This window comes from Cololabis saira, chromosome 4 (assembly GCF_033807715.1).
Source record: "Cololabis saira isolate AMF1-May2022 chromosome 4, fColSai1.1, whole genome shotgun sequence".
Classification (NCBI taxonomy): domain Eukaryota; kingdom Metazoa; phylum Chordata; class Actinopteri; order Beloniformes; family Belonidae; genus Cololabis; species Cololabis saira.
Window position 1 is genome coordinate 33,710,091 of NC_084590.1, and position 25,779 is coordinate 33,735,869.

Below are 25,779 nucleotides of genomic sequence, written 5' to 3' on the forward strand. Positions count from 1 at the left end.
GAGCGGCGCAGCCAGGCAGGCGGGGATCCGGTGTGCCACATCGGGATGAGAACGAGACACAGACCCGGGGTCCGGTTGGATGAGTCAGCGAACGGATTTCTAAAATAACAACTATCCGTAAATAAAAAATCTAATTTTGACGGAAGCGATCATCGCAACAACCGAGTCTACTTAATTTACATATATATATTTTTTAATTTTTTTTTTATTATTATTTTGCTTGTTGCTGTCAGATTCCGCTTCCGCCATAGCCTGGTTTTGACTTTTTTTCTTTTTTTTAATTATTATTATATTTATTATATAATATTTTTTTATTATTATAATATTTTTTTTGTTTTACTCCCACCGACCGAGGTGTAAAAAAAAAAAAAAAGAGGAAAAAAAAAAGAAAAAGGAAGGAGGGGGGTTTGGTCCGGTGGAGGTGGAGACTTCACTTCATCCCTTTTTTAAAAAAAAAAAAGCTACAATCGGGACAGCAAAAGCTGGTGTAGAGTCTGGTTTTGGACGGTCTTTTGTCAGATAAAGATGTCGGGCCAGAGCATCACGGACCGGATCACCGCGGCGCAGCACAGCGTCACCGGCTCCGCCGTCTCCAAGACCGTTTGCAAGGCCACCACGCACGAAATCATGGGCCCCAAGAAGAAACACTTGGATTGTGAGTATCTGTTTTAAAAAAGGGTGTGTGATAGTTGATAGTGAACCCGCCGGAAAAGGTGGAAACAGTGCTGCTATTATGGCGATGGGGGAAGCTAGGAGGCCGCGCAGCCTTAAGGTTGATTTATGCTTCCGCGTTAAATCGACACAGAGGTTTCGGCGTACGGAGCGCGTCGCCGCGTAACCTACGCCGTAACCCTACGGCGTAAGGGTCTGCGTCGATTTAGCACAGGCTGGGAGATTATACTGTTTTCATGTCGAGGACGGACAGGCATTGTTTACACAGCACTTGGAGATGTTATTAACCTCCTTTTTGAGTAGTTGGCAGTTTTTTTAATTGACGTTCAGTGTGAGTTTTGTTCATATCTTCCCAGCGTTAGCTTGGCTAGCTCTCATATTGACTCACAGCTTTAGCCCACATAGCTATAAATCACTATTATATGCTTGGATTGTCACGTTAAAGAAACGCATATCCCTTAAACAAGGGCTTCCCTGTATTCACACACACCCTGAATGCCCATATCCAGCTTAATTGATTTAGCAACGTGATAGCAGCAGTTTATGGATGCTTTTAGACACATTAAGGTGACAGTAGGGACAGATTGTGTCTTGGGGTCTGTAGGAGTTTCCTTCAACACACACTTCATTGAATGTGAAAAATGACATGCTGAAAGTGCCCTCATGAAGGCATATGAGCCTAAACCCTCTTGTGAGACACATTACACCCTAATCAGAGTCCCAATCTGTCAGTACTTGAAGTGCAGGTGTAAGTTTTCTGCACATGGGAAGTAATAAAAGTGGTTTTATGGAGGCCATGCATGATGGTAAAAGTTCAGTAACTCTGAACCTGTGTTTAATCTCTCTTTCCTGCAAGCTCATCATGCTGCTTTGTGATTCGAAGCAGCTGTAGGTGTAATGGTCATATTGGTAATTATGGTGCATATTTTGGATAAGTGTTCACGTCGCAGGTTCCACACAAGTTGTGCTGCTGAGGCGACTGCTGTGGGGAGAGAAGTGAAAGTTGGCAGAGCTACACACTGTTGGCTCATCCAGAGACATCCAGGAGTCCAGTGTGACTGACGCACAAAGAGCCAACAGCTTGTGTGTGTGTGTGTGTGTGCAAAGACAATAGCATGACGTCCCCTTGTTGTCTTGTTTTGGGATACAGCTTGATGGTGTAGACATCTAAGATAATTTAGTATAGGATGAAATGGATGTCTTGTCTTTTTGATAGGAAGTAATGAACAACAAGGACAAGTTTGCTGCTTTTATTAACTTTGCTAGTTTGGCTAGGGGGGAAAAAATCAATTAGACACTTTAGAGGATTCCTCCAATCTATAGTTTTGTCCACAGATGTCTTCTTAAATATTCTAATAGTACAGGAGAAAAGTTGTTTTTTACAAAGCTCACTGGAATGTAAATGTATGGCAGCTATTGACTTTAGAGTTTCAAGATCCAAACACATCCTGTGCACACAGAGAAGTAGATATGCGCACTTGCTGGCAGTATAAATGGTAATTTGCATTTCTGCTTAATGGCCTGGAACAGGTAGACCACACCTTTTTAAGGTCATGTGTAACTGATACAGTGACCAAGTTTTGACGTCATTATGATAAGACTTATTTGGATAAATATATGCTGGTATATAAAGAGTTCATGCAGCACGGTGGCTTAGTGCTTAGCACTGTTGCCTCACAGCAAGAAGGTCCCCGGTTCGACTCGAGGCAGGGGTCTTTCTGTGTGGAGTTTGCATGTTCTCCCCGTGCTTGCGTGGGTTTTCTCCAGGTACTCCGGCTTCCTCCCACAGTCCAAAAACATGCATATTAGGTTAATTGGTGATTCTAAATTGCCTGTAGGTGTGAGCGTGCATGGTTTGTGTGTTTATATGTGGCCCTGTGATGAACTGGTGACCTGTCCAGGGTGTAACCCCTGCCTCTCACCTGAAATGAGCTGGGATAGGCTCCAGCAGACCCCCGTGACCCCGCAAGGGATAAAGCGGGTATAGAAAATGGATGGATAAAGAGTTCATATTTATTTATTTATTTTTTTTCAAATGCCAAATGTACAACTGTTTAAAACAAATTATCAAGAGTGCACAAGTTAAGATAACATTTTGTTTGTTTTAGATACTAGGGACTTTTGAGCTTTCAATCATTTCAGTCGGTATTAAAACAATATAAAGTTCTTTAAAAACACTTGAATACACTGCAAGATCTGGTACAGAGTAATGTATATCAGGGACAAGCGCCACCTCAGGAGAACATATTTGAGGTTTTGTCTTGTCAACTTAATTTGATGGGGGAATATGAATAGGTTGTAGGGTGTACACGATTTAGGTAATAATTTTGTCAAAATTGATTATGAAAAATCTATGATGCAGATCTCTTGGCATCAAGGGCAGACAGATTTACCGTATTTTCTGGACTATAAGCCGCTACTTTTTTCATAGGTTTTGAACTGTGCGGCTTATACAAAGGTGCGGCTTTTCTGTGGATTTTTCTTCCACTGCTCGGGGCGCTCTAACCGGAATTAGAATCTAAACAAGAAAAATACACCACTTCTTCTTTAGCAGATAGAAGTAGAAGCAGATTTCAAACAGATAAATAGATAAATAGCGGTTATTTTCTCTTGGTTCTGTCCAAGTTTTAATCAGCAAAGTTGCTGCCGTGTTAAAAGACACTGTTAGGAAAGATCTATTTAGGTACAAACATGTATATCATTTACAGTTCTAAATCCTTCTGTACATGTAGGAAATATCTAATCTAACAACATATCTGCGGCTGAAATATCTTCTTTTTTAAATAGAGCGGCTGCGGCTTGTATGCAGTTGCGGCTTGTATATCTTTTTTTTATTATATTTTTAAAAATAGAGCGGATGCGGCTTATATACAGGTGCGGCTTATAGTCCAGAAAATACGGTATTTGTTCTTTGTTATTGCAATGCACTAATGTAAGTGCAAACACTTACAAACAGAACTTATCATTGACCTGTCCACAAGTTGTAAAAATAATCTAAAGATTAGTCAGCTGAAGCCCTAATGAGTTGCTGCATTTCAAGGCTGCAGCACATTTCAAGTTGGGTAGCGAGCGATTTTAACGTAAACATTTGGCATCAGTGACTGATAATCACCGGTAATCATGATTTTGTACAAGAGTGTTGGCAGACGATCTCCACCCTTTGACAATATGTTTTAAACCACTGAACCATTTTAAAACATTGTTCTTCAAAGAAACATTGGATCTACATATTTTTCCTTTCACTGTGCATAAAATAATTACACAGTTCAAGGAACATGGAGCAGTTTCTGTGCTCAGAGGTTCATGATACAAGTATGCGTTGGGTACCTGTTATCTCCGATCCCTCACAGAGCACTGAAGCAGCTGCCGTTCACCAGGGACGGATACAACCACATGGGAAAGAGATTACATTTGGAAACCTTTGTCAAAAGCTACAGTGAGGAATTACATTTCCAAATGCTACTTTAAACTTTACTGTGTAAACAAAGGGGCCTTTATATTAACCTCTAGACCTCTGAAGTCAAGAGGCACCTTTGGACTCTGATGCCTGTAGGATGGACCATCACAGTTTAAACTTTCAACCTAAAGGGGGGGAAAGAACAACCCATCATTAATACAGAAAAATACTTGAGATTTTAGAGCAACATATGCTGCTTTCAAAGATGACATGATTTCCAGGGAAGTTCATGCATTTTTCAACAAGACAGTGTGAAACCACATTTCGCACACATTACAAAGGCACGGCTGATACTGTGTTGGCCTGTCTGCAGCGGTCCATAATAGAGAATGTCTGAAGGATTTTAAAATGAAAGATGTGTGAAAGATAACCCCATACTATTACACATATTTTCAAGAGAAAAAGAGGAAATATTGAAAGAAAAAAAGATGCCTTAAGGGCTCCACTGCTTCGTATCCTTATTGCCAGAATTCCCTCTAAGTACATTGTGACGAAATTTCAACATTACTAAAAGTTAATGTCTAAACCTTTTTTTGGATTAAACTTTCATTTATTTTATTTTATTTTTTAAGTTTGAAATGGGTAAAAAAAGGTGTGTGTGTGTATAAACATAAAATTGAGGAAAAAAAATAGAATAGAATAGAAAGCCTTTATTATCATTATACTGGTACAATGAAATTAGGCAGCAGCTCTGTAAAAGTGCACACATGCAAATACTATGTAAACAAGTACTGTAAACAACAAAATGAAAAATCAGGAAACATAAATAAAAAAAAAAAAATATATATATATATATATATACACATATACACTATTAAAAAAAAAAGAGTGAATGGGAGGATAAAAATGTACATGAATGGGTGGAGGAATATTGCACATAGATGGGTAAGGAATCATAAATGTCTTGGATTCTTGCTATCCAAAAAGAAATAATGGTTAAAATAAATGTTAAAATTAAAATAAGTGATTCTATTACTTTTTACTGTCCCATTATTTTCTAAATGTAAATGTTTTTTTCAATAATTCACAAGGAGGAGGTAGTTGGGAATGGCATGATTTGCAGACCACGTAGTCTATGACTAAGGATATTGATTATTGGTGTCAATATGAAGCCTATTGCCAAGCCAACAAAGGTAATGTACACGAAAACCCTTCATACCTTCCGTAGAAACACTTTATAGTAGTACAATCAAAAAACTCTAGAAATGTGATGAAATTGTGAAACTTCCTGTTGATGAAAGATTAAGTTCATATGACTCAGTCATAGTCCGATCAGCAAAATTAATTTGATACCCGCCTTTGGCCCTTGATAGTATTGATAACCACACCTCCACATAATTAGAGCTACAGGTTGATAAATCAAAGTTACAAAGATGCTTTCATAATTCAACCTCATGGAGTCTTATTATGATGGTGTAAAATTCTATTTTTGTGTTTTTTGTTATTAAAATAATATTGTATATTTTATAAAAACAAACCTTTTTTGCACATTCATTTGTTTGAGTAGATTTAGATAATTTTTTTTATATGTAGATTTCAGTCACATAATATAGACATTCAGGTTCCAACAATACACTTTGGGCCTGATTTACTAAAGGTTTGCGTGTGTTAAAACGTGTGCAAACTTGACATCACCCGCAAACCAAAGTGCCAGCTGATCTACTAACAGCGTGCAAAGAGGACTGCGCCTCTCAAATGCGCTAAATACCACACGTAATTCAATTAGTACTTTTGCCCTGATGAATAATCAATATGGGGCGTACCCGCCAGAAATCCTAAATACTGGGAGGGGAAGATGCAAATATCTCCATTTACTACGCGCAATGAGATTTACCAAGCCTGAAAGTAATTGCGGGGATTGTGATTGCGTCTGTATTTAATACGTTCGAAAGGAAGGTGCTAATCTCCACATGCAAAAGGATAAATATTTTATTTGAATGTTAAATTGAGTATTATTCAGCAAAAGGTTGCCACAGGAGGCACATTCATTTTTTTATTTGTGATAATAAATAAATCACGTGTTTCTTATTGTGCGCCTATATGTTCTGCAGTTGTCATACCCCGGTGTTATGCCGTATTCAGCACCCCTGCCGTGAAAAGCACCCCCTCGTCTGACAAAAATGATATTCTCATTCCGTGTCACGTTCTGTTTAGCGTCCAGTTTTGTGTTAATGATTAATGTTTAAATGCGCTCATGGATTCCACAATAGTCATACTTTCCCACAATCACAGTCACAGATAACAAAAATCGGGTAAATGGTTATTGATGTCATTAATTAATAGCCTGCTTACGGTGTTGTCTTCCATAATATTTGTAAATATATATAATATAAACTCCTAAGTATGTGTTTGTGTGAGTGTGTATATATAAATATATTGAAGTGTCAGTGTGTTGTTTTTTTTCTTGGTCTACTTATCATTGAATATACGAGGGGGTGCTTTTCACGGCAGGGGTGCTGAATACGGCACAACAATTTGCCTCTTCCACTAATATCTCTAACTCCAACTCGTCAAATTTCATTTTGCGCTTGCGACTATCCTGCTTTCCATCCACTCTCCATGGCGCAAAGTTTGCGCCAAAAATCATAAGACGTGCAACACCTCATTTAAATACTGCTGTTTGCACCTGTTATCAATTGCGCACGCAATCTTAGTTGATCACCCGCAAAACACACAACAACAGCACGTGCAAACTTTTTCAGTGCACACGCAATTTAGTACTCTTTATTTAGGATCTTAGTAAATCGGGCCCTTTGTCGTGACTTTTAAATGAATTAATCTGTCTCGTAAATGAATCCAGGTTTCTATTGTGAATGTCGACCACTGTGGATATTGACCAGGCTGATTAAAATGTTACACTGCTGTCATTTTCCTGTCACACTGTTCCTCCTCCACTTCCTCCCGGCTCCTCTCCGTCACTCTCTTCTCTGGGCGGTTCAGCCAGCCATGCTAACTGCTGCTACTGCTTCACTGGAAGATTTATCTTGGCCTACTTAAAGCCCCCTCCCGCTTTTTTGAAAAAGTCAAATATAGGACAGAAAGGGAGGCCCACTTACTGTACCCCGTCAGTTTGATCACCACTGTGAATGGCAGGGTCACCCGCACTGACGGAGCACAGCTTTTTCCAGCTAGTATCATTCAAACAGCACACGGGTGCAGAATGAACATGTGATCACTGACCAGAGGAAGTGGGACAGAACATGAGCGGTCAACATCTTAATGTGGTCTTTGCTGTTATGTTAGTGGAGGTTTCCTTTTTCGATTGGAAGGAAGAGTTTTAGATGTACTGTATAGTTTGTCTGATACAAATAGGTGATTTACTCTTTTGGATTCAAATGATTTTTGTTCTGTTTTGTTTTATTTCCCTCCATGGAGAACTTCATGATTGCATAGTTACATCGATTCTACACTGCAGGGCTCTTACAATTTTGTGTTATCAGTAAATTCTTTGCAGTAGGGCTGTGCGATTAATCGATTTTAAATCTAAATCGGATTTATTAATCAAAATCGATGTTAAAAAAGGAAAATCGGAAAATCGATTTTCCTTTTTTGCAGCTGGCTGCATTACAGACAGAGCTCGTCTAGTCATCTTTGGTCAAGAAAATTGTAAATGTTGTCACTTTACTAAACTCAAGGAGGATTTACAGTATCTTTCAATTGCACTTCATTCCCAATAGGGAAATTTGTTTGCTATTTTTCTTTTAAAAATAAAGATAAAATATTTTAAACAATTTATTCCATAGTCTTTTGTAGTTTTACCAAAAAAATCGAAATCGAAAATCGGGTTTTCAGAGAAAAAAATCGGGATTTTATTTTTGTCCAAAATCGCCCAGCCCTACTTTGCAGGCCAGTTTCGTAGCTAATGTGCATGACTCTAAGCTCAATGTCACGTCGGTGATCTTGCTCACATCAGGTTGTTTGCCCTTGTTTCTGGACTGATAATGAAAGTCACTTTTTTTTTTCCAGACAGTTTTTAGTGTACTACATAGAAGCAGATCATAGTGCAAGAAAACTTTATATGACATGTCATGACCAAATGGTGTATAATGATGTGAGTATAGATAATGTTTATGTAATGTACAGTAATAACTAAAGCACTGTAAGAAGCCAATGTTCCGTAGACAAGTAATGGAAATGGCTGCAGGGTCATTTATTAATGATTAACAAGCAAAATCAAATTACTAACTAAAAAGTTTGAGGCCAAGTGATGGTATTATGTTGGATCAGATCAACAAGTCTCGTTTAATTAAATTATACTTTCCCCATTCTTGAAAAAGGTTTATCAACATTAGGAACACAGAATAAATATCTTAAGGTGACTTACAGGTGACCGAATGGAAGAAATCCAGCTGTAGAACTTCAGGTTTTAGTTTTTAGACTCTACAGTTAATTTAATTTCCTTTTCTCACTGATCAGCAGCAGTTGTCTGCTCAACAGCATCAGTATTTAGTGTCTTTGGAAATAAAATGTTCACACATTAGGATATGTTGCTACAGGTAATGTGTTAAGGCGATATTCTGATACTAATACAATCAAAAATAATGTAATATTTGAGTGGTTTCATAATTTAGTCTGAGCACCTGCACATCCACTGTGTGATGGGATTTCTGTGTTTCATGTAATATTTGATCTCAGTCAGCAATTTAATCAAGGGAATTGATGTTCAGTCAGTGAATCATTACATTGTCCTGAGTGAAAACTGAATAACTTGAGATTCATGACAACAGCATATGAAATTCAGAAATTAAATGGTATAAGAAGACGTGATCAGTACTTTTCCCTCCTTATTTTATTTACTGATGCACTGCATCATGTTTTAATTTTACCCGTGATGACAATTGGGATAAATCTGCCCCAGTACTTTTTCAGCCGTAATTATAAAATGTACTTGTTAAGACGATGGAATACTGGAGCTGAGCAACTTTATATAATTGTTCATGAGACTAATGTACAGACTTGGACAACGGTGCTTTGTTGTCATGGACCTTTATGATTTCAATCCTTATTGTTGTTTTTGTTTCTTCTTGAAGATTTGATCCACTGCACCAATGAGATGAACGTGAACATTCCCCAACTGGCGGACTCTCTGTTTGAGAGGACCACCAACACTAGCTGGGTGGTGGTGTTCAAGTCACTCATTACTACACACCACCTTATGGTCTACGGCAACGAGGTGAGACGCCTAAACACATCTGGCTAACCTTCTCGTCCTCTAGAACCTCTGTGGTGTCGTCTTTAACCATTTTTTTTCCTCTCCTCCTCGTGTAGCGTTTTGTCCAGTACTTGGCTTCAAGGAATACACTTTTCAACCTCAGCAATTTTTTGGACAAAAGTGGGTTACAAGGTAGTATTTGATGGTAGTTGTTCACAATATTCAAAAATGTGACAACGTTTTTTTTTTTTTTTTTATGTTTTTAATTCCCTTCACTCCCGTTTTGTTGTTGCAGGCTACGACATGTCTACATTTATCCGGAGGTATAGTCGGTACCTGAATGAGAAAGCAGTGTCATACAGACAGGTTGCCTTTGACTTCACAAAAGTTAAGCGGGGGTATGTTTTTAACAGTTTTATTTTTTTTTTTTATTTTCAAGCAATTATTTGGCCATAAATGCTGTTCAATTAAGTGATTATGGTTTCCCAGATTTTAGAGATGTTTCTGTATAGCTTGTTTAGTTTTTTTTTTTCACAATATGTTTATTGTAATTTTTTTTTGTTTTTCAGACATACAACATTTACACATACATTACATAGACACACATACACTTAGCTTGCACCATTTTCAATTGAAATATAAATAATATATTGAATTAACCAATCAGGGAGGAAAAATAAAATAAATTAAATTAGTAAATTAAACAAATTAAAAAAAATAAATAAATAAATAAATAAATGAAAAAAAAATTAGAAGTTATTTTCAGGCAAATCTTGAAATCTTGCTTCATAGCTTGTTTAGTTTAATCAACAGTAAAAACGCAAGCGATTCTCTTCATGATGAAAGACGTGCAGTTTCTTGAAATCAAAAATATTTGTATTTTCACTCATCAAAGGGATCATTTCTTCATCTTGACAATTTAATGTAATTGAAAAACCAAACAAACCCAGGGATCAGCTTTGTAAGCAGAGCTGAAGCACAGCGGAGGAGGAGGAGGGGAAGGGATCTGCAAGCTGTATTTTAATTTTCTTGTCCTCCAAATTTCCAAGCCGCCTCCTTCTGCTTTATTTGACAGTTCTGCTTTATTAGGCAATTTTGCTTTATTAGGCATTAGGCAATAGTTTGTCTCACTTCCAGTACGCAGGTCAGTCATCACTTCCTCTTTGTACTGACTGGACAGCAGTTTTTCCATATCTGTTGTGCCGTTGATAAAACTGTTGAGCCTTATTATAAAACCTGTTTTCACACAACCGTGGAGTAGAGGGACAAAGTTGATTAAACTCATTGTCTTTGTGTGATTTTTATTATTTTTTTTCCCGTAGTGTATATAAGAAAACACAGAAATGCCAACATTTTTGTAACACATGGCAGTTACAGTTACTTACTTTATTTATTTTTTTATCTTTAATAAACAAATATCTAAAGATTTTGATTAAAAACAAAATGTTTAATCATTTCACCTGGGATTGTTAGGAATTACAGCAAACACTTTTTGATATGCATTTGACATTTTTAAGAACAGTTTTCAGACTAATTAAAGAATAATATTAATAAAAAGAAATCACAATCTAATAATGTAAACTAGGAGTTTTAATCATAGTGAAAGAGCACCACTATTTATCTTTCGATCTCCCCTATCCCGCTCTGACCCCCCCCCCCCTCTCCTCATGTCTCACCCAGTGTGGACGGTGTAATGAGGACCATGAATACAGAGAAGCTGCTCAAGACTATCCCCATTATACAGAACCAGATGGACGCCCTTCTTGATTTTAATGTAAGTTTAAGCTTGCAGCCGACATGATTTGAAAACTGTTCGTCTGGAGTGTGCAGGTTGTGCTGAGGTTGCTGCATATGTATGTGTGTGTGTGTGTGTGTGTGTATATATATATATATATATATATATATATATATATATATATATATATTTACATGCAATATAATAAATTCAAACCTTGAATGCTCAGACTTTGTGTGTAATCAGATGTCTGAAGATGCTTTGAGATGAATGTTTTGGCTGATTGCTCTTCCTCAGGTCAATGCCAACGAACTGACTAATGGAGTCATCAATGCAGCCTTCATGCTCCTCTTTAAAGACTCCATCAGACTCTTTGCTGCTTATAATGAAGGCATTATCAACCTGCTTGGTAAGACTTTCAGCGCTCTTTTTGTCTTGTGTTAATGTTGTCCAGGTGTTTTGTGGTCAGTCTCTTCCAATAATACTTTTTTTTTTTTAATGTATTTATTTAACCAAATAGAGAAGTACTTTGACATGAAGAAGACTCAGTGTAAAGAAGGTTTGGACATTTACAAGAAGTTTCTCACTCGAATGACTCGGATATCAGAATTCCTGAAAGTAGCAGAGGTAAGTTTATTGCACTTAGATCTGCTGACATGAGTGAGATGTGTCTTTTGGCAGTAATTAACAATAAATACATTTTGACCTTTTTTATTGTTTTATTTTTTTTCCTCTTACAGCAGGTGGGAATCGATCGAGGCGACATCCCTGACCTTTCACAGGTAAGCAGACGGAAGTCACTAAATTACTTGCTTTTTTTTTTTTTTTTTTAAGGAAGCCCTGCCTTGCTCTCTTTTTTCCTCATTTCCTGCTCTCACTGCCCTGTGTCTTCTTTTCACTTGAGCGCTTTCTATTACTAAAGTAGGCTTGGAGGTTGTTCAGATCTGGTGTTAACATGCGTCCTGGTTGATCCAATAAACAATCTGTTGAAATATCTAATTGCAATATTTCTGAAAGAGATTGTGATTGCAATTTGATTCCTGATGTAATATTTCAAGTCAAGATGATGATAGATTTAAAAATATTACTAGAACAGCACTAGTTTTGTGTGCCTTTTTGTTGCAGGGTCACTGCACTCTTGGTAGCAGAATAATCATGTTGACCAGTATAAATAGTGGACACCTTTTTGTGATTTGCTTGTTACAATTGGTTCAAATTTCAAATCTCTAAACTTTTCAGCCCTATCCTGCAGTGGCAGTGCTCAAAGCAACTGCAAGGATGCCGCCAAAGCTCTAAAGGCCTTGTCGATCCTGGGAGTCACAGGATTTTTGGACTCTGTCCGAAGGCTTAGAGCTGGGCCTTGTATAGTCTGGTTCGGGATTAAAACTAAAGCGTTTAATGGCCTCAGATTCTGTCTTTAATCTTGCAGAGGTGAGCTAATGCTAATCTTTGTAACTGGTCTTTTTTTTTTATCTGAAAATCATATTGCTGAGCTCTGAAGTATTTCGGAGCAAAGAAAATCTGCACCAAACTAAGTGTGACGCAGTTAAATTTAAACAGTTCATTTGGATCATATAATTATTATAATTTCTCCAATGGTAGCAGCAACGGACTAAATTGGCTACTTTGTCTGAATATTTTCTTTTTTGTCATTTTCAAAACAACTGGTGTTAGATGTATTGGCGATGTTTTATCAAATGTGGCTAAATTCCACCCCCTGTTGGCAGAACTGCTGCAGCAGAGTAGCTGGAGCTGGCTGTGGGCTAAACTCTCACATTCGTTGTTGTTTTCTATACAGCAGGATCCCATTAAACGTCTCTAGGACTGTTCATATATTTACAAATGCACAGCTGGCATTTCATACTGGGCACGTGGTGCTACATTTGTCTGCATCAACTGTAACTCCTTTCTACACAGAAGTCAGCTCTCCTTTTTTTTACACCTCTGTTACTACCTCCTGAGGTGTGGCGAAGGCTTTTCTACCTCTGGGTACTCTCATAACAAGGCAAAGTATTTCAGCACAGCAGTCCTGCTTTGGAAGTCTTGTATGTTAGGGATGTTGTCAAATCTGATTTTAATCAGACAGCATCACAATTTTAAAACCAGTCGCTGCTGCTTAATCTGTAGTCTTAAAAGATTTTTATTTTACTCACTAATTTGACTTATTATGCTGTTCGAAACAAAAAAAAAAACCCTTTCTAATTCAGCTGTATAAAAGTACAGAATATTAGAGCAGCCTAGATCAGATCACCCAGGACCCACAATGCCAGGTCAGAACCGTCTTAGTTACACCCAACATCGGATGCTCTTGATAAACATAACACTTTGCATGATTTCCTTCTTGGGTGCATGTTTGCCAGAGGAGGTATTTTTCTCGTTTCTTTTTCTCATCCTTTTTTCTTCCTCTCCTTACTCTGAGTCTCTACTCTTCTTACCTCTACTTTCTTCAGTAAATAAAGGTGTCAAATCTACATTGTAGTTGCAGTCAGTTAAGTAAGTCTGCACAGCGACGATTATTTGTTTCCAAATTAAGTAACAAACTGCACATAATGTTGTGCACACCTGTAGGGTTGCATTTTGCATAAATATTATACCCTGAAGAATTCAAGTTACATGCATTTTCCACTTGTCACCACCTTTATATTCTGTATTTTCCCCTTATCTTTCCACTTTAGTTCACAGTTTGTGTAAGTACTGTTATTTCACTCTTCTTCTGTGACCGTGACATGCCTCAGTGTTGTCTTTTTGCATGCCTCTGCTCCGACTCTGTCTCTCCTACATCGTGGTGAAAAACAGTTGAAGGAAAAAACACTCGCTGTGGTAAATTCTGTTCACTTAGGTCGTGTTGTTGAGGTGAAAACAAGACTAGCTCATCTAGTGTAAAATGGCTGCCCTGTTGTGCTTAGAGACAGCCGATTCAACAACGCCGGGGTTGTTGAAGGTGCTGTGGTGCAGTACGTCATCCCACACATATGTTACTTTCATTCAAAGTAGCTTTTTGGCTGGAATGCAGTCATTGATCAGTGGTGGGTGACTGATGGTCCAAATTTGATCAAAACGTTTTAATAAAAATCATCATAAATTGACTACCTACACCTCAGGGTTCAGGTTTTCAACGGGGTGTTGTTTTCAGCTCAATCTTGGTCCCCCACCACTGTCTGTTATGGTGTAAATGTCTGCACACAATATTTTTCTACATATCAGGTCATCGCTGAATGCGTGTTTTCTGTCACAACAGGCTCCCAGTAGCCTTCTTGAAGCTCTGGAGCAACACTTGGCCTCTTTAGAGGGCAAGAAAGTCAAAGACTCCACTGCAGCCAGCAGGTATGTTCATTCTTTCATCATCATTGAGGAATCCCCCCCCAAATTTAGATACTGCTGTAGTATCTATATATTTGATTAGGGCTGGGCGATATGGACCAAAAGTCATATCTCGATATTTTCTAGCTGAATGGCGATACTCGATATATATCGATATTTTTTCTGTGCCATAATTGGGGTTTCCCCCAAAGCATTATAGCATAGCATCTCTGTTAGCTTCATTTTTTTCTGAGGCAAAGCCTTAAAATAACAGTCAGTTTTAATACAAAGCCTCGTGCCAAATGTCACACAGGTACCTTTTGTTAACAGAGGTCTGCACAATATCAAAATGTATAAAACAAATGAAATAAAAATAAACTGCCTGCATATATAGAATAAAATGCTTCTTGAAGAAAATAAAACAAATATCCCTTTCCTGCATAACAATTAAATTAAAATACACTGTGCAATTAATACAATGTAGACAGTAACAGGGAGACTTTTCCACTGAGGTTGACAGTTGTGCAAATAACAAAACATTTGTGCAAATCTCAAATAAAACACTCAAGTCAATTTGTCACAAAATAAGCTATATCAAAATCATAAAAAAAAAATGTACTTTTTTTTTTTTTTTTTTTTTTTTTAAATCGATATAAACGATATTGTCTCGTACCATATCGTGTTTGAAAATATATCGATATATATTAAAATCTCGATATATCGCCCAGCCCTAATATGTGATCAATGATTGTTAATATTCTGTGCTGCATCTGCCTGTTTTCCTGCAGGGCCAGTACTCTATCAAACGCAGTGTCGTCGCTGGCCAGCACAGGGATGTCTTTCACTAAAGTGGATGAGCGGGAGAAGCAGGCAGCTCTGGAGGAGGAACAGGCCCGACTCAAAGCTCTCAAGGTTGGCATAAAATCAACAAAAAGACGTTTTACATCTGACGTACAATAATAAATACATATGTGTCTGAACTAGATCTCTCGACTCACTCAGGAACAAAGGCTTAAAGAGCTGTCCAAGAGGCCGTCGTTTGCCACCACTGATACGTCACCGATCTCCACCACTGGGGGCACCATCAGCACAGCACCAGCTATCGACCTCTTCTCCACACCAAGCTGCTCTAATGGGTACAGTTCAGATCTACAGATCCAATAATTTACTTTAGATTTTTCATTAGAGGCGAATCTTGGTGAATACACACCAAATCATGGCTTGACACCTGAACTCTGGTCTGTCTGGTGTGGTATGAGTAGATTGAAAAAGCATTGCATGTCAAAGTAGTCAGGACATTCAGTTCTCAGTCGTAGGTTGCCTGAAGTTGTTTTGTCATTGCAATGCACGAGGAGACTGGAAGACAAAGATGCATTTAATGAAATTGATTATTGTATTCAAAATGTACAACACAGTAAAGCTTGTGTACAGTACGCTGTTGGGACTGTCTTATTGTAATATTAACAGTCCCACGTCAGAACTGTTGCCATTCCCATATGTCCAGCTCTGGTCCTCCACTGGGCTGCTGCAAGGAAAAACGTCGCCCTCTGCAGGACACATCTGGAACGAGGGAAACTGTGACAGTAACATGCAAATGTCAGCTATAATGCATCATGATTTAATGCTGAATTTCTCAACTTTGAGTTGGCGTTGTAGCACATTAGTGTCATGGAGATCTGAATTGCTCACTGAACGTCATATATTTAGACCCAGGCAAACCCAAACAAAGTGAAAGGGTTGTTGGTGCTCATCTCAGCCATTTGTATTATCTTTAAGGAGGAACAGTTGTGTTATTGTTGTGCTGTTTTCATAATGTGTTCTAAAATTAGCGTACCTTTTTAACAGGGTGGAAATGTTTCTTTTCTTTTTCTGTATTCAGTGCAGTGAAGATGGAGAGTGATCTTTTTGACCTGCAGTCAACTTTCCAACCTACAGTGCATTCAGGCTCTACAGGGCTTCCAGTGGCGACCGCATGGGCAGGTAAACTTCCGCGTCCTCAGCGCCTCCGACCAACATCTTCGTCTCTGGATTTCAGTCACTTCAGTTCTGCATGCACTCCTTCTCTTGTTGTTGTCTGACTTTTGATATTCACCTCTTCCTCTCCACTCTCTTCTGTCTTTTTTGTTTTTGCTGTCTCTCTTTCCTCTGCCTGCATAGATCCTTTCACCTCTACTGAAGCTGGAGATGATTCCATGCCAAACCTTAACCCTTTCCTCTCAAAACTCGTTGTCGATGCCACTCACTTACCTGTCGTGTCTTCAGACGGTGTTAGCTTTTCCTCTAGGACATCTGGTCATGAAATGTTTGGTGGTAACAACTCATTTTGTTTCTCCGCTTGTCACTGTTGCTCATATATCTGTAGTTCCTTATTTGCACGAGTAGCCTGCATGTATAATATGCTCCTGAAGCTTGAATGTTGATTGTCTGTGCAAATGTCTAAATTTTCTCATCCTGTCACTGCTGTTCATACTAAGCTCAGATTTATATACATTTATTTTCTTTCTTTAAAGCCTCTTAACTCAACCAGGGCTCGCCATATTCCACTGTAGAAGCTGTATATGCCCATGTAGTTTGCAGCTACTGCTCGTGCTCTTTTTATTGAACGGTTTGGTGTTGCATTGTAGTGCAAAGATGCCGTAGAGCTTTAAGTTGAAACCTGTTCTTACACTATTTTTGATTCTCCAGATCGTTACAATCCCTTTATTGACACAAACTCATCAGTTTCAACCAATTACAAACGCACAGTGCGGATAGAACACTCCATCTCAGGTACTCTAATGGCTCACCATCTCAGCCTATGTTTCCTGGTAAACATAGTCCTATGCAAATCCCCCAGAGCCATTATTTTGATATTTATGATAGACATGAAGTAGTATTAAAAGAAAAGTGTGATATTTTGGGAAATGCTTTGTAATTTTCCTGCTTGGAGTAAATTTGGAAGATCGACACCACTCCTGTAATTCTTGGCTGCAGCCTGTAAACTCCTAGTTTTGTGCACTACTCCGAGGAGCCAAAATTATAATGCTACACCAAGTGGAATCTCTCCTCCCAGTTCATACAACTAACATTTAAAAAGGGGAGGAAAAAAAAAACTTTTTACATAAACATTTATCTGAATCCTTTGACAAGATATGTTAGTTTAGTCACCATATTTTGAAAACTGGCAAAGTGAGTTAAATTCATTAATTAATTATTATTATTATATTATATAATATATAATTATTAAATCAATTAATAAGAGTGTTTCACAAAAATATTCAAATCATACCAATTTTTTATTTTAATATTGGCATATTAACAGTTCAGGACCATATTATTACATTTATTTTGGTATGGTCCTACTTGGTCTACAGGTGTTTTGCTGGGACAAAAAAAAAAAGATGATATAAACTAAAGTAATCTGGATGTTACACAATTCGAACAAATATCTGCATACCCCAGTATCTGGGTTCAGCCCTAGTTGACGGTGCAGAAAGGAGTTCGGTCGATCTGATCTAATGCTCAGCAAAAGAAAATTTACCAAAATGTCACATGACCCCTTTAACCCCTCCCTTTGGGTTGGTATATTATTGTACTGCAGTATTTTCTTTTCCTGTTTTATTAAATTCCCTTAAAAAGTTAGCCCCTTTTTGAAGATGTTACCAGTCTTCTTCCTCCCTGTGCTGCTGCTGTCTATTCTCACCCGTCTCTCTGGCCTGGCCTTGAAATGCCTTGTGCTTTTTCTTTTTTCTTTTTGTTTTCTTCGTCTCTTTATCTTCTTTCTCTTCCTGCTTCGTGTGGCGTGTCAGACTCCTTCTGTGGTCCAGTGTCCGTTGCCCAGCACCTCCCACATCAGGCTCCTTACCCCACTGAGCCCTCTTCTGTAGCAGGTCTATTCAGAGGTACTGAAGGCTTTCTGCAGCACACTCGGCAGCAGATGACTGCCTGTTTTCTGCTCCGCTGTGGAGTCTTTCCTTCTCTGTTCTTTAAGTATCTTGTACTTTTTATGTTTGGGAAAGCTTGGCCCATACCTGTAAACACAGCTGTCATCTTAATCTCTCTCTGAAGGTTACTCAACGCCACAGGCCCCTGCACAACAGTCAGCAGGAGGACTCCAAGTGGACTTTGAGTCAGTTTTTGGAACCAAAGCCGCTGGCAGCAGTAGCCTCAACTCTGATGGTGAGGATCTAATTTATATAAGCGGACCTAAAGAACCTGCAGACTGGGATTCTGTCTTTTTGTTTGGGGGATGCGTTTAATTGTGGTTTGAAAGGACTGAGCACTGGTGTAAGTGGCCTCCCGATTTGGTTGCCTGGTCATGATACCAGTCCAGCCATTGCTGCTGATGCTCTGCCTGAGTGGCCCCGCTGGGCCTGAGCTAGGAAAGTGATGGATGGCCCTGGTAGCTCCCGCAGTCTTCATTTCATTTGTTCACAGTAGGGTTGTCCCCATCAGGATTTTTTAGCTCCCGATCACTTGAGTTTGAGTATCTCCCGATCCGATACTTTTTCCCTATCAGATACATTTTGGCAATGAATAAAAACAACAAAAAAAAAAGGAAAAAAGGACTAAAACTAAATTATCCCAAGTTTCTTTTCTTGTCCATTGGAGAACAACATGGACATATATTTCAAAAAAGCTTATCAGCACTCGTGCCACAAAATGTAAAAATATGAAATTGTAAACTAAGGGTGCTTTCACACCTGTCCCGTTTGTTCCGTAACAGGGAGCGTTTCCCCCTAAAGATCGGAACGTTTGGTATATGTGAACACAGCAATCGCGCTCTGAAACAGCACCCGATTCCATTCGAGACCTGAAACGGTTCATTTTTTTTATTTGTAGTGAGAACATAATCGACACAGCAACCTATACAACTCCATTCATGTGTATGTGCAACCGCGGCGCAAGGAGAAGTGTCGGTGCAGCCTCCACCACCTTCTCTCTTATTGGACGTGCCGAGATGTCGTCCCAGCGCGACACGGTGAAATTAAACAATGTTCAATTTGGGCAGGGTTTGCGCAGCCTTGTGAACACAAACCCCACAAACCCCACAAACGAGAAACGGAACAACTGTATCGATTTAGCCCCTGAATCGGAACAAAACAAACGGGCCACAGGTCTGAAAGCACCCTTAAACAAAAAGTGCAGAATAGTGCAATAACAAAAATAAATAAATTAAACTTCAATAGAGGTAGTTGAATGACATCCAGTCAAACTCACAAACACAAGAAAATTAAAATACTTTTTGGCTTAACCTTAGTGCAACATTCTGAATGGCATGAGATGAATAACAGCAGCTTAATGAACATGAACAGATATAAAACTTCACAATTCAAACATGTAAACCATGTTAGTTTCGCTTACTTCATCACTTCCGGCCGCCGACCGGAAATGACGTTAAATGCAACGATATATAAAACGATTTAATATATATTAAAAACATTAATAACTAGGTTTGTCCCGATACTTTTTTGGCCAATACCGATGTTTTGAAAATGCCGTGATCGGGCCCGATCGGGCGGTCCGATCGATCGGGACACTAGTTGACAGTCATCGTTCCAGATGTCGCTTCAGTGGTGAAATCTGGAGCGAGGTCTCTTCTGAGTTGTTGTGTACTGTGTTGATGCATGACTCAACAGTACTGGCAGCATTGCCTTTAAGTTCTTCCCATTTGTCTTGTCAGATATTAGTGGAAGCATCCTGAAACCGACTCTTGCAGGCTCCAACCAGATGTGCAGTCAGCAGCCTGAGAAGTTGGTGTCCGATGACCTTGACTCCTCCCTAGCCAACCTTGTCGGCAGTGAGTGCTGACGCTTCACTATTATTAAGTTGATTCATAAAGCGACAAAATGACTAAACAGCTAATCCTTTTATTTGTTTTCTTTTTCTTGTAAGACCTCGGCATTGGAAATGGCACGATGAAGAAGTAAGCGTCGGCTCGTCATGCATGTGCTCCAGCATCTCTGTGCTTTCGGGGGAGTTGAGAGCTGCTGTTGCTAACATGAGCTGTGTTAATCCACAGTGACATGCACTGGAGCCAGCCGGGGGAGAAGAGGATGACTGGTGGCACCAACTGGCAGCCCAAAGCAGCACCGACCACGACCTGGAACCCTGTCTCCATGGTGACGCATACAGACATTTCATTTGTTGAGCTCACTCTGTTCTTTGGTTTTGTTTTCCCATCATAAAAAAAATAAAAATTTAATTCCTTATTTTGGTTTTGTAAATAATAAATCATCATTCAAAAGACTAATGGTATTATACAACTCATCATGTCTGCTTTTAACTTCAGGATTTTTTTACTAATTGAGATTAAACATTGGATTTTATTGATTTTTATTTAATATTGATTTAGCAGTAAGAGAGCTCTTTGAGATTTTATGGAAATGGACCACAACCTTTACCTTCATGTAGGTTGTGGCCTTTTTTTATGCTTGCATAGCTATTAAACTTTTAAAAGGTTCAGTCACATGCTGAGGAACAGAATTGATTTGATGACTGACTGTGATAATGTTGCCTTATTCTTGTAAAATCTCAACTGTCTCCATTCAGGCACCGTCAGTCATGGCTTTCCCTGCCACCACACCAACAAACATGATGGGATATGGTATGGTAAGTGTCACGGCTGATGATGCATACGGTGCTTTCGTTTGGACGCTTTCACCTTTTAAAGGGGAAAATTAGTCTGAAAGTGTGCAGGCAACATTTGATAAGTCCTTTTTTTTTTATGTTTGTTTTTTTTTTTGTTTTTTTTTGTCTTTTAAATTTGAGAAATTAAAAAAAAAAAACATACTTGGGCAAGTGAGTGAAAGCTTTTCTGTTGTGATTATTCTTATAGGTTTTATAAATAAAATGAAGGTGCCTGAATTTCAGTTTCAGGAGTTCAGTCAGGTCATAAAAGTGAATATTAATCTACTTTCTCTTAATTTCAAGCAGCTGCATTTCAGTTTTAAAGGATTGAACTTGTTTTGCCGGCACCATTTTACAGCAACTGAAGTAACTTTTCTGATCTCTTCTCAGCCTCCACAAATGGGCTCGATGGGGATGATGAATCCACCCACCATGATGTACTCCCAGCCTGTGATGAGGCCACCCAACCCCTTTGGTGCTGTGTCAAGTGCTCAGGTGGGTGCACAGCAGCTCGACGACTGTTTGCACAGTTATCAGGTTGAGTAAATAGGTGTATCCATTGTGACGTGAACCATACTTAGTCACTGTGTAAGCTTTATTGTCTATGTGAATAGACATGATGACAGTTTTAACAATGAACCCTTCACTCTCTGGAGCTGAAAGCGGCAAAACTGTTTTATCATCTCCCCTGTTTTGACTCCATGTTCCGAACAGCTCCTTTTTATATGAGCCCGTCTTTCATACATCACAGCTTCTCCAAACTAATCTCATCCCTCCCTTCAGTCTCTGTACTGACTCTGACTTCTCCTCTGGTCCTCCTACTTCCTGTGTTAGCCCTCTGCAGCCTCTAGTCCTTCCAGCCAGAGTCCTCTCCGAGCCCCTGGACAGGACCCGTTTGCACACCTCTCTCTCAAGGATTTCTTGTAGAGCATCTCTTTAGGTACATCATGCTCTTTGCTTGCCGATGCATCTGCATGCGCTGCTTGTCCAGCACTAATACATGTTTTTTTTGTTTTTTTTTACATTTGAACACTTGATGCCCTCTCATGTGATCAGATGTTGAATGTCCATGTACAGTATAATTCCCACTGATCTTGTTTTTATTTTTGTTGCTTTTATCTGCCCTCGTTGCCCTGACGTCTTGCCTGTTTTGACGGGTTAAGCCAGGCTCATTTTGACCCTGTTTTCCCACTTCCATCATTGCTTACTGGTTTTCTCTGAAGCTTGTAAACGCTGCTGAATGTAAATAATTGCCTGTTTGCTGAATTTTGTTCAATGCGGTTTATTGCAATAGAGCAACAGATTCATAATTCAAGAGTTCAGTATTTTTTGTAGCTGTCTTGATCAAGCCTGGCGTCAAAAGAGCAAAATGTCAGCAGGTATAAATGTCATTATCGCCATGGCGACTTGCAGATAACATGGCTTTCTTCTTATTCTGCAGTGCCTAGCTAATATGCTGTTTCTTAATAAGTTGGCCCTTTTGTGTAAGATGTTAAAAGAAACAGAATATTGTGATTTTTTTTTTTTTTTTTTTTTTTTTTTTTTTTTTTTTTTTTACATTTTAGTTGTTAAAAAAAAAAAAGAAAAAGAATTTCTAACAAGAAAAAAAACAGAAACTCAAACACAAGTCCTCGAGCTGTTAGGGCTCATGGCGCTTTCTAAAACTTTTTTAATTTTTTTTTATTTAATTGATATTTCTGAAGAGATATATATATATATATATATATATATATTATATTATATATTTTTTTATTTATTTTTTTTAAACAAGAAAAGAAAAAGAAATCCATAACTATTAAAAAAAAAAAAAATTGAGCTTAAATTACTTCACTGCTTTCTGTTTTTGTTCACGTGGTGATCCAGCTGTTTTGGAAACAGGATTGTAGTAACACTCTCCCCAGTCCCCAATCCCCCCCCCTTTTTTTTTTTTTTTATTACAACCATGAGCTCATGCTGTCAGAGTCACCTCCTGGCGGTCCCAGAGGGTGCACGACTGCCTCGGCCCATTTTCGCTGCAATTTTCTGCTGTGATCTCGACACAAACCTCAGGTCCCACCAGAAGAGATTCAGAAGCAGTTCTTCCATTCGCTGGCTCCTCGGCTGAATTACTGAGATTACAAGTTTAACAAAAACTTTTAAAGCTGGAATCCTGTTAATCTACTCATTTAAATACACATTTGACATCTTGTTCTGCCCGTTTGGCTGTTACACATAAAAATACCAAGTGGTGTTGAATAAAATGTACTGTTAGATGTTTCTGTATATGGCTGAAATCTCTTTTGACACCTCGGCCATCATGGGTTAATGTAATGTCTGAGAGAATCAAGCCCACTGTGATGTTTTATTTTAAGAATGGACTAGATCTTCTATGACATTTTAGATCTCGCCATTATTAACAGGCTAGTTCTCAAGCTCCTCTTTGGCATGTGAACTTAATGGCACGAGTGTGAACCACCTGTGTGTGTGTGTGTGTGTGTGTGTGTGTGTGTTTGGGCCTCAGTAGTTTAGTATGTCATACAACCAACTCTTTATTATTCACTGTCATCTACTACAGAAGCCCCAGAGCCCATTAACTGGTATTGGGGCCATCTCGACGTTCTAGTGTCCGATTTCCTGGCAGCTCAGTCTGTCATGTGTTCAACTGACGTATCTGAATGGCAAAATAGACTGGACACATGACTTGAGCAGGGCAGGCGGTCAGGGAAGGGGATGCTTCTGAAACGCGCTGCAGCGTTTCTGGTGGGACGACTCATTTACCAGAATAGCTGTGATGCAGCTGAGCTTTTAAGCCACATTTTCCAGCCTTAACCTTTTGTGTTTGGTTTGTAAACGCTGCCCATTCATTGCATATCCCAGCCTCACTCTGACTTCCATCTGTCGTTTTTTCTTGCAGATGCAGTTCATGTAATTTGAAGGAAGTGTCTCTCAGAAGACGAAGCACTTAGCAGCAAAACTTTGTCCTGGTTGCAGTCTAACTCTTCAGAGAAACATCCGCGCACCCCCAAATACAGACACGTCAAGAACACAAGGTGCAACAACTGTCAGAAACCATGGTAATCAAGTCCAAATGATGTTTGGCGATAGCTCACACCCATTATTCTGTAATAACTTGTCCGAGACATCGAGTGATGCTGCCGTCTAACCCCCCTTAAGAGGACTCATTCATTTTACAGTGTAATCTGTAAAGATAGTTTGGGTGCTGAGAATCGTAAATGTTATGTATTTGGAGATACTGTGGTTGGCTTTGATGTTCAGGAGGAGGGGGTGGAGGGAAAAGAGGAGAGTGGTCCTTCCCTTTCTTGATCCAATCATCAGTCATCCATGCCCTGCGGTTATTTAACTGTCACTAAGTAGTGATGCTAATGACGTTTACACCTGTTTAGTTTTGTCTTTTTTACCGTGTTTACAGTAGACATTCCTTGTGTGTTGTTTGTATTTATTTATGATTATTGGTTTAAGATTGGGGGAATAAAAAAAAAAATCATGTAAAATCTACAATACGTTGAACACATGTGGGAGTGCTTCAGCATTAACAAGGATCTCAGACTATCATTAAGAGGTAGAGTTTAAAATAGATATTATATAAATTACACCTATTAAGCGGAATGATAGAGCACTAAATATTCTGAGTTTTGTGTTAAGAAGATTTTTTTACTAGATGAAAGGGTTCACAATCTCCATTGTATTTACCGTACAGGGGTTAGAGTACGAGTCAGTTAACAGTATATAGTCGATTCTGTGCCTAGGGTTTTACTTTGCAATGGATCAGTCTCCTGACTAGTTGAAAAAAAAACACGTCATCCACGAATCTGAAGCGTCGCACTGGGTGGTGGGCTCCATTTGCTTTAAGCTTGGCATGCCATTGACTCACTGACTGTAATCAAGGCTGCCTTTACTCTGAATGTGAAAGAGTTGTCTTCATGTTGCACACATCTTTCCACACTGCAGTTCCTCATAGGTGTTGGGGTGGGTGGGGGTGTGTGCAGAAGTGTCTGCCTGCTGGTCATCTAGTCGTCGCAGCAGTAGGAGGGGTTTAACAACAACAACTACAACACACACACACACACACACAAAAAACACACACACAAAAAGGAGGGTCACGGACTTGATGCGAGTTAAATGTACAAAAGCTCCCGAGGAGCCGGGGCGGAGTGGAGCAGCACTGTTGATCGGTGCACCGTGTATATAAACACTGACTGTTCTTTGAGTGCAGAAGTGAAAGATGTATGAAATATGAAACCAATTCAATCAAATTTGACTCTACCTAAGTTCAGGATATTCTCTGCGTTTGTCTCCGCAGATATTTTTTTTTCTTTTCTTTATGTAATTAGAACGTGTAGCAGACAATGACTGAACTCTTTTTCTTTCTTTTACAAATAAAGAGCAGCTTCCACAAACTGATGTCTGATTTGTATTTCTTGAAATAAATGTGAAGCCTGCACAGTTTCACCTGACAGCACTGTGGAATGCAGTTAGATTATAAATGCATTTATTTGAATTAAGGATGTGCTACGAGGATATCAAATATTCAGTCTCAACTTGTAAGGTCAGTTACTATAAATAAAATAAAATCTACCTGTATGATACATACATTTTTGTCATTGTTCATGTGCAATTCAACTGTAACGGCACTTTAATGTTCAGATTTAACAAAGTTGTATCACCTGTGTACTATTATTATTAAAGAAATTGTAAATATTCACTTGTGACCAATCAAAAACAAAGATTTTTTTTTTTATTCAGTATATTTGATTATATTAAAAGTGAAGTGAATATACGTGAGATGACTGCTAGTGGATGGGTGAGGTATTCACTAAAAGTAAATGTGATTTGTGTTTATAAATTGCATTTGAA

General features: G+C 38.8%; 1 protein-coding gene across 12 annotated transcripts; it reads left to right on the plus strand.

Moving 5' to 3' along the window:
* On the plus strand, positions 1–25,322 carry picalmb (phosphatidylinositol binding clathrin assembly protein b). Of its 12 annotated transcripts, none has more exons than XM_061719524.1 (24): positions 1–655; positions 9,160–9,302; positions 9,398–9,473; positions 9,577–9,679; positions 10,962–11,055; positions 11,314–11,425; positions 11,537–11,643; positions 11,757–11,798; positions 13,813–13,836; positions 14,255–14,340; positions 15,105–15,228; positions 15,301–15,452; positions 16,196–16,296; positions 16,474–16,626; positions 17,002–17,085; positions 18,105–18,197; positions 18,364–18,474; positions 19,979–20,095; positions 20,191–20,221; positions 20,318–20,417; positions 20,848–20,907; positions 21,316–21,420; positions 21,760–21,865; positions 23,819–25,322. In XM_061719524.1, exons 1-23 carry the CDS (start codon positions 526–528, stop codon positions 21,850–21,852), a joined length of 2,241 nt encoding a protein of 746 aa, XP_061575508.1. In that variant the 5' UTR covers positions 1–525; the 3' UTR covers positions 21,853–21,865; positions 23,819–25,322. The 12 variants fall into 12 exon arrangements, with proteins under 12 accessions (XP_061575508.1, XP_061575509.1, XP_061575510.1 ...); XM_061719525.1 differs by having other exon boundaries at positions 9,398–9,461; XM_061719526.1 differs by having other exon boundaries at positions 2–655; positions 15,319–15,452.
* The last annotated feature ends 457 nt before the right edge of the window (positions 25,323–25,779 follow it).